A 13,757-nucleotide genomic window follows, 5' to 3' on the forward strand; every position below is an offset into this window, starting at 1 on the left:
ACCTGGCTGCATGTGCAAGAGCTTATTTCACCCAGGCTGCTTTTTTGCATCCTCCCTTCTTTGCTGCATGTTTAACTAATAGAGTCTTGCACAAAGGGAAGGCAAAAGGAGGGCTGGGAGAAGAGCGACAGCTAAATGCTTCCTTGCAGGGTATATATATATATATGCTGGGAGGAGGGGGGACAGACTTTGAACCCGGGCTTCTTGGGAGCCGTTAGCTTTTCATGATGTAACATTGTCGTGCACGGCCTTTTTCTTCCCGATTGCATCTGCATGGAGAGGCGAAAGCTGCCCGGGGGGGGGGGGGCGTTGTTATTATATTTTTCTCTTGTTTTCATTAACCCACCCGAGGCTGGCCGGGGGGCGCGGGGGGGCGCCGGCGGGGCGGGCGGGCGGGCGAGAGGGATGTTTTAGTCACGTTTCTGGTTTTATTTTCGTAGCGGGATCCTTGCGTTAAGGACCACGGCAATGGGGAAAGTAATAATTAGCGCCTGAGAACTGCTCTGTGGTTTAGGTAGTTTCATGTTGTTGGGGCTCCACCTTTCTCTCTACAGCACGAAACTGCCTTAATTACTTCAGTTGATATCATCACCAGGTATGGTTGGTGCGAGGGTCCTTTCTGCCCGAAGAAATCTTAGCGCTGAAGTGATCTGTAGGCGTCAAGTCCCAATGCCATTGTTCCCCATCTGCAACGGAGCCTCCTTTGATTCCTCAGATAAACACGGCAGCCGAGGGGGGAAGCTTGACAAGTTCTTCAAGGTTAGCTAGCTCCTAAGCGAGTCCCTGCCTGCTTGCGGGATTTTAATATATCTCGTAGGCTGCATTCAAGGTCAGGTGCGTTTTTGCATTCTGCTCGCCGTGGGTCGAGCTCGGGGGGGCCGGGGGGAGGGGGCTGTTTTTATTTTTCTGTCTGGATTTATTAAAAAACGGAGACTCAAGAGCCTGCCTGGGGGAGGGGGTAGGGAGAGATCGAGTCTGCCGTCCCCGCTCCACGCACCATCACAAACAAGGCCCCCGAGCGCAGCGCCTGCGGCCGGGCGGACCCCACTCGCGGCGGGGGTGCCCGGCCCCGCCGGCGGCTCTCACCCCCCGTGGGGGGTGGCTGGTGCCCGCCGGGGCCTGTCTCAGGGCTTCGCCGGCCCCGCGCCGCCGCCCGTCGGGCCCGCTCCCCCGGGGCTGCCCGGGGGCGCCGGCTGCCCCAAGGCCCGCAAGGCCTCGGTTACGATCACGATTGCGGCGCGGGCGCGGGCGCTCTCCGCGGCGGCGGAACGGGCAACAGCGACCTCTCCGGGCCCGCCGCCGCCGCCGCCGCCTTTTGTGTCCGCAGCGCGACCGCGGGCAGGGGCGGCCTCCCGCCGGGCCCTCCGCCCGGCAGCCAGCGCCGGCACGGCAGCGGAGCGGGGCACCCTCAGCAGCGCAAAGGCAGGCGGGGGAAAGGGCCGAAAACTCACTCCTTGGGGCTTTAGTTCTGTTTATTTTTTTAGTGACCGTGATTCTTTTTGCCTAAAAAATAGTAATTAAAAAAAAAAAAAAAAGGCAACTATAAACTTTTTCGAAACTCCAGGCTGGGCTGCAGGAACTCAGAGGAGTTCGGATAGCGGATTTTAGCTAGACTCATCCTAGCCGGTTCCTTAGAGAAGGAGACGTCTTCGGCCGGGGCAGGAGCCGAGCTCTACATTGCAGTGAAATTTAAGTGCTTGTGTCTGCCTCTACACACACTGTGCGTCTGATGGGCTATCTGCTGGGTCTGTGTACATACGGGGAGTGTATTGACAGTGTATATGTCTGTGCGTGCCTGTATGGCGCTTGTACATAGGTTTGCCTCTGCCCGTTATTTCCCATTTGAATCGCATCATCCTGATTTTGGACTGCTTCCCCCAAATTCTGAATCATTTTTTCTCTCCGCCGTGCCAAAACACCTCCGTGCATTCGTAGCGCTGACGATTCCTTGAGAGAGGTTTGCAGTGGCAGGAAACCCTGGGGAAAGGCGATCCTGAACTTCCCGTTCAGGAGAGATCGCTAACGCCCGCGGATTCCTACCCCGCGCCCGCGTACACTCCGCGCCTCCGGGGTGCGTGGCTAATGAAGCAGGGGCTTGCAGATGCCCCTCGCTTAAAAAACCGACGGGGTCCTTCCTGTTGCAGCCGGGGGTAAGAGCTAGCGGAATGGGAGCTCTGCTAATTTGGTTATATCGGGATGGAGAGCAGGGAGTATCTTTATTCAGGCACGATCGCTCCAGCGGTGCTTCGTTCCTGGGAATTCCGATTTCATATTGCAATTTGATGTGAACGTCTGTTTCTGCCTTCTTTGGGGTCTTTTGCCTCCGAGGGTGGAAGCCACCAAAACCTTGAGTAATTTGCAACGCAAATTGTACCAAGCCCACGCTGTCCCCACTAGCCTTCGTGGCTCGTGTGCAAAATGTACTTTGGGGAAAAATGGGTCTAAAAGGACGAAAAGAGAGGCGAATGCTCCAGCGTTATTATCAGCAACGTGATCGCGTGAAAAATGTCTGTAATTATTCGCTATATTTTCTCTCTTGCTTTCTGTACACCCTCTCCTGCCGCTTGGATGCCGGCAGTGAACAAATGCAGAATTTTACAGGGAAATAAAAATGCAGGCACGTTCTTTTAAACGTTATTGTTATTGTTATTCATTTGCTATTATTTTTGGTGAGGAACCAAAAAAATGAAACCCGCTGCAAGTTGAGAACCCAAATTCGAATATAAACATCCAGGACTCCTGCCGCTAAGATTATTTTTTCTGAATGGAAAAAGGAAGTTCTACAATCACATTTCACCACAGCTGACTCTTAATAATAAATAAAAATGACGTCGAGTTCCGTCTTTCCAGGAAAGAAATACAATTATTTTTTTCTATTACGGCGTGTCTATACAATGGCCACAGAAAATAGCAGAGGAGAGCTTTATTTGCATTTTTTAAATTGTTAGAAAATAACGGGCTCCTTGTTTGTGGAGATCTTGCAACTGTTCCGTAATTTTCGAACTCTAATGGGGGATAATAGTTTCATTATGGGCCTTTGTAATCCTGAATAGGGGGAGAGAGCGTTGTTAAAATGGGATCTCTGTAAGATTTCGGATTAAACTGTTGGGAAGACATGAAAAGAAAAAGAAAGAGAGAAGGAGAGAGAGGGAGAGGGAGAGAGACAGCCCACATAGCGATGTAAAACTAATTAGAACCACACTTTCGCATGCACAATATTTACACGTGATTTTAATTATTACTCAGCCGTCCCCACCATTTGCTGGGCTCTATTTTCAATAAAAGTTATTTCGAGTAAATTGAGCCTCTCGCGGAGATTTTTTGTGCCCCCTGCATCCCGTTGACCGCGCTCCTTCGCCAACCACGGGGATAAACAGCGTGAGTGTCCGCCGGAGAAAAATCAGGGAGTCACAGGCATATTTGCAAAGCGCTCAGCCACGACTTTAATTCCTAACACTGGACTTGGATCTGGCCGCCTCTTACTTTCCCCCCGCGCACCCTCCCCTCCTTCTGCGGAGGACTGTAACCCTCCGCTCGGTTTCCGATGCCGCTAGCGTGTGTCCTGCAGTCAAAGGAGGTGCCAGCAAATAAATAACTATATTTGCACATAAATTCGATTCACCAGAATGCGGGACGACCGGCTGCGAGCGCCCCTTTGATAGCCGCCCTGAGAAGCAGGGTGCCTTTCGGCAGCGGGGAGACGGGGCTTTTTCTCCCCTTTCCCCCCGCTGCTTCCCTGCATAGTTAAAGAATTAATCGTCGTGATAAATACCGCCGCCCGGCTCTGCCCGCACTCCTTCCCTCCCGGCCAGGACGGCGGCTCCGCTCCGCTCCGCTCCGGCCGCCGCCGCGCCGCCCAGCCCCGGCTCCTCTCCCCGGCCTGGAGAGGGGGTCCCCGGCCGCCGCGGCCCCGTCCAAGGGCAGGGGCGGGCAGGCGCGGCGGTGCGGCGGGGAGGACGAGGAGGGTGTTTCGGTCACTGCCGCAGGGTAGGGTGGTGAAGTGCAGTTTGGTGCGGGCCAGCCTAAATACCGAGCCAGCGCCTGCCCCGGTCCTCCTCCGGCCGGGCGGGGAGGGCCGGCTCGGCGGCGCAGTTTCGGGAAGGGGATACGTTGAATTTGACTTTCCGCTGCCAGCTCTGAGCCGAACGGAACGGTATTATTTACAGTGAGTTCCCAAACTAAACACAATAGTATAATTTAACCTTTCCAAGCACTCGTAAATTTTTACTGCTGTGAAACACAGCGATGCAAATGAGCGCGCTCATAGTTACTGACTTAATAACAACCCCGTGGCTCCCGAAACAATAACTCCTTATGAAATATAATAAATATATATTTAAATACAGTATACCGCAACTGCTATTTTGCTTTTTTTATTGCTTCAATTATTGTATAATTTTATGTGAAGGTCTCCGATCACAAGGGTGGTGGGTTGTTTTTTTTTTTTTCGCGGGGAACACGACCCACTGATGGGATGATTAATTATGATATAAAGTAGTCCGCTTAAACGGGAAAAAAAAAAAAAAAAAGAGGAGAGAGAGGGAGAAAGAGGGAAGGGGGGGCTGTAATGCGGAATCTGATCTTTTAATCTCAGTTGGCCGCAATTAAAACAAACCCCGCCGTATAACTCAAATATCCCTTTGCATAAAAACATATGGCCTCGCTATAAAAATTATGGCTGGAAAACACTGACCCATTAATAGCCCGCGGACTGATTTATACTTTATTGTTCTGCTCCCCCGCCACGTGACCGGGGCAGCCAATGGGCGCCCGGGCTGCCCTCAACTTATTACTGACTCTACTTCTCCGCCAGCACCAAGTTGTTACGTGAAACCCGCAGCCCCGAACCGCGGCGGGTCCGCCGCCCGCGCCCGCCATGTCGGCTCCCGGGACCCTCAGCAATTACTACGTGGACTCCTTCCTGGTGCCGGAGGGGGACGAGCTGGCGGCGCCCCGCTACGCCCCCGCCCCGCTGGGGCCGCCGCCGCCGCCGCCGCCGCGGCCGGCGGCGCTGGCCGAGCACCCCGAGCTGGCCCCCTGCAGCTTCCAGCCCAAGGCGCCCGTCTTCGGCCCCCCCTGGAGCCCCGCGCACCCCGCCGGCGCCAGCGGCGTCCCCGCCGTCTACCACCCCTACGCGCACCACCAGGCGCCCGTGGCACCGCCCGACGGCAGGTACATGCGTTCGTGGCTTGAGCCTGTGCCGGGCTCCTTGTCTTTCCCCGGGTTACCTACCAGCAGGCATTACGGCATTAAACCTGAACCGCTGGCGGCCAGAAGGGCTGACTGTACCACGTTTGACACTCACACTTTGTCTCTCTCTGATTATGCTTGTGGTTCTCCTCCAGTTGATAGGGATAAGCAAAGCCACGAAGGCGCATTCTCTGAAAGCAATGGAGAAAGTGAGGCAAACGGAGAGAAACCGCAGATCGATCCAAGTAAGTGGGACTGCGAGGGTAATGGACTTCAGGGCGCTGCGCCGGCCGCGGGGAGGTGTCGAGGCGCTGGGGCTAATGACGCGGCCGAGCACCGGCTGCTGCCGCCGCCGCTGCTCCAGCTCGCCGGGGTCTGCGATCTGGAAAAGCCAGCGCTGCCTTTCGCAGGCTCGAACGGGATCTAGGACGGCTCGGGCTTTCCAGGCTGAAAGGAAAACAAAAACCCACCCTACAACTGCGACTTAAGCAAAACAGCAACAAAAAAAAAAAAAAAAAAAAGGAAAGGCAAAAGCCGCCCACTCCCGCCCCAGCCGCCCCAGCCAACTCCGCAGGACGTGCTCGCATCCTCCTGCCTCGCCGCGCTCCCAGGCGTGGGCAAACGCCGGGGAGAGGGTGCCTAGAAAGCATTGGATGTGAATCTGATCTTTTTGAGACGGCTCGCAGGCTGGGGCGGCTATTGCGGGGCTGGGAGCAGAAACCTCGCCGTTGACTTGGTCCCCCCCTCCCCCCTTCGTCTCCTCGGTGGAAAACCCCGGGCTGGATGCTCCCAGGGCTGCGGAACTGATGGCAAAGCGCCTCGGGATTGCTATCGCGATTAACGCCGTGCGAATAAGGGTCTTAAGCGGGCGAGGTTTTAATTATGCCAGCTGTAGACTGACTCGCCAGCTCCCTGGGTCTTGCCAGCGATGACACGGGAGAAGGCCGAAATTAAAAAGTGAAACAATTTCGATGACATGTTGGTCTGGCTGGTCACTCCCCGGGCTGGCAGTTTGGGGGGGGGGGGTGTGGGGTGTGGGGAGGCCGGGAAGGAGGGAGGGAGCTAGTAGAGAGAGAGGAGGAGAAAGTATTTTAAAATTGCATCCTACAAACAATAAAAAACGGCGAGGGGAGGCGGGGGCGGCGGGGCTTTGCCGCGTGTGGTTGCGTGTGACCTCTCCATGTGTCTGTATTTTGGAGTCCATTGTGCCTCACCATCCTCTGTGCCTGGGGAAAGGAGAGCCACGTCCTAAACCCCAATATCAGGACACCTATGCGGCTGGTCCTGCGTGGATCTCCCTCCCCAGCCCCCTCCCTCCCCCCTCCCGAGCCTGAACTTCTCCTGTTGTTTTCGTTGTAGATAATCCAGCTGCAAACTGGCTCCACGCAAGGTCCACCAGGAAAAAGCGATGCCCTTACACCAAGCATCAGACGCTGGAACTGGAGAAGGAGTTTCTGTTCAATATGTATCTCACTAGGGACCGTAGATACGAGGTGGCCAGACTCCTCAATTTAACTGAGAGACAAGTGAAAATCTGGTTTCAGAACAGGAGGATGAAAATGAAGAAAATCAACAAAGATCGAGCGAAGGACGAATGATGGCGACAAGCGGGTTAAATTGAAAATGCATAAAGTAAAAAAAAAAAAAAAGAAAGAAAAAAAAAGAAAAAAGTTAAAAACAAAACAAAAAAATTTCCTCCCCTCGAGCCCTGCCATGCAATGCGTCTGGGTCCAGGCCTCATTTTTTTCCCATGGCAAATTCTGGTTATGATTGTACCTTGATTGTCACAGTGGCCAGTTTGCCAGGAGAGGTACAGTAAGACTTTCAATTTTCTAATAGGAAAGAAAAAGGGGGCATTAGCACGAAAAGGCTATTTAGATGGCTTGTATAAATCTACCTGTTTCTTCACTTACGGAAAGAAAAAAGAAAAAAAAAAGAAAAAAGAAAAAAACTACCTTTTCATAATGCACAACTATTTACGGACTGTATAGTTTAGTCTACGTAGTTAATTTTATTCGCTCTTTGCGCGGCAGAGAGATCTCTGCTCTAATACTTGAACACTGTGTTTTATTGTGGTAATTATGTTTGTGACTCAATTTATGTGCTTGGGTGCTGTACCGGATGTAATGGTGTAAGCTAGAATTCAATTTGAACTCAGGTTGTTTATTATAAAAATTGCATAGAGTATAGCTCTGTAGTGTATTAAGTCTTTTCTGTATAATTAGACAGTTAACCTTTGATTGTAAAATATATATTATATATATATCCCAACGCAAAAAAATAAAAAAAAAGTAGAAAAAAAGTTCGTCCGGGATGTCTGGGAATTACGGTTCTCAAAATATTGAAGCAAGTCATTTTAGTATGCACAGTTGATATATATATAGTACTGTCTTTGTCGGTTGTATATATAATCTATATATTAAAAAAAAGTAAATAAACAAACTAGCTTAAATATTGTTTTTGCACCAGTGAGCAGTTATCAGATTTCGGAGCTATACGTATATGTGAAAAGGGTAACTACCTATGGTTTACGTTTTAATTTTAATCGAATGATTTGATGGTTATTGTAATGAAGGTTAATTTTATTGATAATAAATTATACACTATAAAAACCTACATTTGGTTATTGTAAATTTGTATCGATTTAAAAAAATAAATCTGGGAAGTTATGTTGATGCAGAACGTACACTGTCTATTTTGAAATAGTTACCTCATGGCCTACTGACCAAATCGTTGTGTTGAAATGATATTTAACTTTTTGCCAAATAAAATATATTGATTCTTTTATATTTTGTGATGTTTTAAGATTATTAAGGAGGGGTTCTTTCACGGCACACCGAATCTCACCAGCAGACGTGGCAGGGCTAGGGCAGCTGCGGAGGCGAGGGGAGTAGCAGCATTATTTCTGAGCCAAGGCAAACCCACGGTTCTATAAACGCAGACCCCAGGTGACGAAAATTTGGGCTTTATTTTCGTCCTAAATGGGCAGATTCAGGTCCTAAATGCCATTGCTTTGCCGAGGGGAGGCACAGCTCCCCCCTCCCGGATATAATTTGGTAAGCTGGCGCTTAGCAGTGCGAGGAGGGAGCCCCTTCGGATGGCAGCGGGGGCACAGTCCCGCGTTAACGTGCTTTTAATAAATTCGCCTGGCGGGGCGGGGGGATTTAGGACCAAACCAAAATGTCCGACGTTCTTTAGTGCGGACAATAATGTAAATCAGCTCAGACAGCGACATTTAAGCTGAGATGGTTAATTAGCTTGCACCAGAAAAATGTCCAGCACTAAGTGTGCTTCAACAAGCTCTGTGAGAAGGCTCGCCTTACCAGCGCGTTCATTTTAAATTCCCTTGTAGAGAAAATTGCGCATGCAAAATATGTTATTTCAAACGTCACCCTTTTTTTTCCTCCCTTGCCTTCACGTTTGGGATTTTTTTCCTCCCTTTTAAATGTCCCGTGGCAAATAAAAACAACCCGTTGCATTTTACTAGCGCCTCGGATTGTATATGTATGTATAGGTAGATATAGATACAGATAAAATTTTACTGACAATTATGGTAGAATTTATGGTGTCAATTTTACTCGCTGATTTAGCCGAAGGAAAGAGCTGGGCTGGCAGCAGGCTAGAGCAGAGAGGACAAAATAGGATTTATTTTTAAAAACAGAAAGAAGGTTTCTTTGGAGTGGAAGATTTCCACACACATACCCATTGCACCCACCCCTCCCCCGCCGCCCCAAGCCAAACCAAGCTCAGCAACAAAAGAAAATAGCGAAGTCTGTGAGCTTGCTGAATTTTACCCTTTTTTTTTTGGGGCGGACATCTTACTGCTCAGAGTAGATATCCTCCATAATATGAGCCGCAGCACACTTCTGCGCCCCACCGACCCTTGTTTGCAAATATGTCGAACAACAATAAAAGCCTTCTCGTTTTACGGAGGTACACTTACATATATATATGTATTTAAAGGAAAATAAGACGGAACACACTTATGGTCTTGGCAGAAGTTGTTGTTAGGAAAATTCAGAGCCATACAGTGCAATAAAAGAAAATGACTGCTGTAACCGTTTATGGGGTGTAAAACGCTGCAGGGCTAAAGACAAAACTTAGGGAGCCGGCAAGAAGTTTACAGATGTGCAGAACTGCGGGAGAAAAAAAATGCTTTCGGCTTCACCTTAAAAAAAAAAAAAAAAAAAAGAGAGAGAGAAATCCGGGCTAAGATTTGATGAGTTCTAATTAGCAAAAGGGAGCTCGTTCTGGTGTGCACACACACAAAAAGCCCCTAATTGATCCCTGAGCCAGTATTTGGGGATGCTGGGACGCCCTCTGTTGTTGCAGACAGAGGCAACTTCAAAGAATCAGCATTAAGAGTGTGTAATAAATGACGGGTCTGCAAACTGTCTGGAATTCGGCTCTTAATGAGTTTACAACTGTCCAGCCACAATTAAGATTTTCTACAAAAGCCTTTTCATTTGTTTTGTCTGGCTGTTTTAGATAAAGCGGGCGAGCGGAAATAACAACCTTTTATTGGCCTTCCCCTGCTTAAATCCAGGCTGGGAGGTGGACATTTATCTTCCCGTGCGCTGGCGGGCAGAGGCGCTGGCTCCGCGGGGCCGGCGCGGCGGGGCGGCGGGCGGCGGGCGGCGGGCGGGCGGGCGGTGGCGGCGGCGGCAGCGGCGGTGGCGGCCGGGCGGCGGCAGGTGGCGCTGTGAGCCCGCGAAAGAGCGCGCGCCCGCCCGCCCGCCATCAAGCGCTCGGCCGCCTCCCCGAAAGCTCCTAAAATGTCGACTTTATGGGAGCATAACTGGGGTTGGAACCGCTGGTTTGGTTTTAAGACAGGCCGATAGGTTTGAAGGCGTTTCCCCCCCCCCCCCCCCTTATCCCGGGAGTAAGGTGAGGGGTGCCCCGGTGCCACCGGGTGCGGTTAGGGTGGCATTTACCGCCTGGGCACGCTCGGTGCTCTCATGGCAAAAGTAAAGCCTGCTCTGCACCAGGGACATACCCTGCATTTATTCTTCTCAAAACACCGAGGCGTCTCCTATTAGCTAATAGAGACGGATGGAGCCCTGGCACTGAGCTGCCAGCTCCTCTTTCCCTTGCCCCAAACCTTCGCCCTTCTCTGGCGAAGCTCTGAGCCTGCAAACAGGGTGTCCTGATCTCCCGAAGGGCTGGTGAGAAATGAAATATTTGGAGAAAGGGGGAATTAAAGGGTTCGGGCAGGAGGGAAGAGGGTCTCCCTGGATCAGCCCGGGAGGAGAGCCCCCGAAGAGCTTCACCCTCAGAGCGGGGGGCGAAGCGACGGATTTTCCAATGCCCTTCTCCGCCCCGCGTAGCTGGAGACACAGCCGTGCGGCGAAACGGCAGCGCCGCAAACCTCTCGTTTGAAAATTATTTACCGGCGAGTGAAATTCCTCAAAAGCTGTCTTTGATACAAATAAAAAGCCCTCCTTGTGTCCCCAGCAATTTCAGCTCTGTGGGACCCTTTGTAATTATCTGATACAGATGCGAGCAGGCTGATGCTCTGCAAACTTGACGTGTCTCTCAAAGTCATTCCTAACTTCTCCTCGCCTTCTATTTTGACTTCCTCGAGTCGTTTTCGTATTTTTTTCCGTTTTGCTTTTGTTGGCTTTCGCGTCTTGAGAATGAGGCTTAGTGGGGAATTGTGGAGTATTTTCAGATGGCAGTTGCTAAAAGAGAGGGGGAAAAAGTAACTGGAAGGAAAATAAAGGCAGAAGGAAAGGAAGCATAAAATGTGGGCTGAAGTATGAACGTTGTATTTTTCAAGTTTAAGCCAGACAAGTAAACAAATCGCTGCATAGTACTCCGTAACAGAACTACTTTTTCTGCGTTATATCTACATTTCCTTAAATCAAAGCCAATCTCTTTATATCGAAATTCAGCATCGGGAAGGAATGTGAGCACTAAGCTATTTTTTCCCCGCACTGTTTCAAAGATTTAATTCTTTCTAGGGATAAAGAGTAACAGCCACTCCCTGCTTTCTAACAAGAGCCTTCCTATCAAATGTTTGTCTACAATGGCATTGCTAAACTTATTATGGTTAATTATTTTTTTCCTTGGGCAGTAAAATTATATTGAAATTAAAAAGTGTTTATGCGTCGTCATACTAAGTAATAACTTGGCACAGTATGCTCCATTATAACCGTGGATAAATTACAGCGAGAACAGATTCCAAAACAACAAAATCTTCTCTAGTATGAACCACATCAAGATATTGCTTAATACACAAGCCATAATCATGTAGTGCTCCCAGGTCGCTTATAACTTATGAGCACCGTTTTATCACTACCTTTTACTTCCCGGAAAAGCTCAGAAGGCAAAGAGAGGTAGTCCAGAGCTCACACGACAAAAATAAATACAATGAATCCCGCCTAGAGGATTATTTTTAAAGCGTGTGAGAATATTGCGGTGACCGAAACCTTGCAATCTGCGCCCGTTCGCCGTTTCCTCGACTGGGGGGAAAAAAAAAAATCAAATGAAAAGTGCGTTTTCAGGCGCGGGGATCCAGCCTGGTTTTGTGAGCGACAAAACGAGAGATTTCAGAGGCTGTTTGAGAGGCAGCGTTGTGCCTAACACGCAGAGGGTGGGGGAAGTAAATAAGGTGGTGGGGACCCATGTCTGGGGGTCCTTTTAAGATTTATTCGGTGAAGAATTTTTGAAAAATCTTAAGGGCTGGCAGGAAAAAAAGCTGAAAGCAAAATATTAAAAAAAAAAGGTGGCAGCAGTAAACACATACACGCAAAGTAAAATATACAAACGTGCAAATTGTACAGGATCAGAGAGCTCGAAATACAACCACCCAGCTCATGTATTCGGTCCTACGCTATCCATATTTAAGTCTAGACATTGGTTATATTTGCTGTTTCTTTCTTCTTGCATCTTGGTATGTTGTCACCAGAGGAGCAATTTATTGGTCTAATGTCATCTACTTCAGCCTCTTTGATCTTCTTGGTCGTCGTCTTGTTTGCATCGCATTCGTTTAACTTCTTGGGCCTTTATTCCTTTCCAGCAGCCTCTTCTGCCGGCGTGTTCCCACATCGCGATTGCGACCGCAGGGATATTGTCTAATATTAGCGAATTGGAAGAAATAACCGAAGGGGGGTCTTTCGCCAGCTTCTCCCTTACGCCTGCGAATAATAACTGCGTTTTCACACACTTAACACTTGGCAAATATCTACATACAGCCGCCACATTTGCATGCTCTGAAGCACCAGTATCTCAGGGATCTGGCTTCAGAGAATTTACTTGCTTCTGTCAGTAACCTATATTCATGGGGCTGCAATAACCGCGCATAAAGAGTCCCAAAGGGTGCGTGCGTGTGTGTGCGTGTGTGTGTGTGTGTGTTGGAGGTGTGTGTGGGGGAAAGGGTGTTCCACGTTTACAAAACGTAAAGTTTAGGGTCCGTGCGAAATATCGCCAAGAACAATTTTAACTGGTGAGAAAGTCTTTGTACACGGGGCACCAAACTATAATTGAAAGGAGAATTTCCGGGGCAATTCCATTGTGCTCCTTCCAGTTTATGATGTGCAATACAGGCAGGCAGTAAAAGCTGTCTTTACCAGGACTCCCTGTCTGAGGGAAGGAAACTCATTTTACGATCCGTTTAAAGGAAGGGCACGGTGCAGCATCCTCAATGGAGAGCCATTCGCATTGTTGGGGAGCCCAGTGTTTAGAAAAGCAGCAACGCTCCCCGTCATCTGAGCGTACCGCTGCCGCCTCACGCTTAGGACTGTAAGGTATGTAGGACGGAAAGGTAAAAGGGGCATTAAACAGGCGGCTGAGATTTGAAGCCATTTGTAGGCGATTTCTTCAACTCTGGGTTTGGGGTTTTTTTTGTTTTGTTTTGTTTTTTTTCTTTTTGAGGCGTTCAGAAAGTTGAGACCTCGCATATTTTCTTTCCTAATTTTTGGTGTTTCTTTTTTTTTTTTTTTTTTCTTCCCCCCGGGGAGGGTGACCGTGTTTTTTTCCTAGGGGGAAACCGGCGGGGCTCGCTCCAGGGGGGCGCCTTGATTCTCAGGGCTCGGGCAGCCCTTCAGGGTCGGCGGAGGTGCGGCGGGGGCCGGGCGTGGCGGGGCCCGGCGGCCGGGAGGTACCCCCACCAACCCCGCTGCAGGGTTACCCCCGCTTATTTTCCTTGCCCAAAAGCGACGCGAGGGTGACGAGCAGCCTCCTTTAAAGTTCATATTTTATTTTATTTTTCGCAGCACCCCCCGGTCCGTCTAAAGGACCACATGGTGCCAGCGTCCCCCCCCGGGGACCCGAGCGCCCTCCCCCCTCCCCTCCCCTCCCCTTCCCTCCCCGCGGCGGCGCCGTCGGGGAGCGAGGGGACGGCGGCGGCTGGAGGGCGCTGCCGGGCGCGGCGGCGGCGGAGGAGGCGGCGGCGGCGGCGGCGTCCCCGGCCCGTCCATGGCCGGGCACCGGCGGGCCGCGGCCGGCACCACCTGTGAGGCGGGCGGGGATTGGCGGGCGGCGTCATATGACCGGTCACGTGCTCGAGGCAGCTCAGTCCAAAAGAAAATGGGGTTTGGTGTAAATCTGGGGGTGTAATGTTATCA

General features: G+C 50.4%; 1 protein-coding gene across 1 annotated transcript; it reads left to right on the top strand.

Annotated features, from left to right (window-relative positions):
• The first annotated feature begins 4,876 nt into the window (after window positions 1-4,876).
• Window positions 4,877-7,977, top strand: HOXA9 (homeobox A9). Its single transcript, XM_050890838.1, has 2 exons — window positions 4,877-5,435; window positions 6,550-7,977. Exons 1-2 carry the CDS (start codon window positions 4,877-4,879, stop codon window positions 6,786-6,788), a joined length of 798 nt encoding a protein of 265 aa, XP_050746795.1. The 3' UTR covers window positions 6,789-7,977.
• Window positions 7,978-13,757: the final 5,780 nt, after the last annotated feature.

The sequence above is a fragment of the Gymnogyps californianus genome, chromosome 2, assembly GCF_018139145.2.
Source record: "Gymnogyps californianus isolate 813 chromosome 2, ASM1813914v2, whole genome shotgun sequence".
Lineage (NCBI taxonomy): Eukaryota > Metazoa > Chordata > Aves > Accipitriformes > Cathartidae > Gymnogyps > Gymnogyps californianus.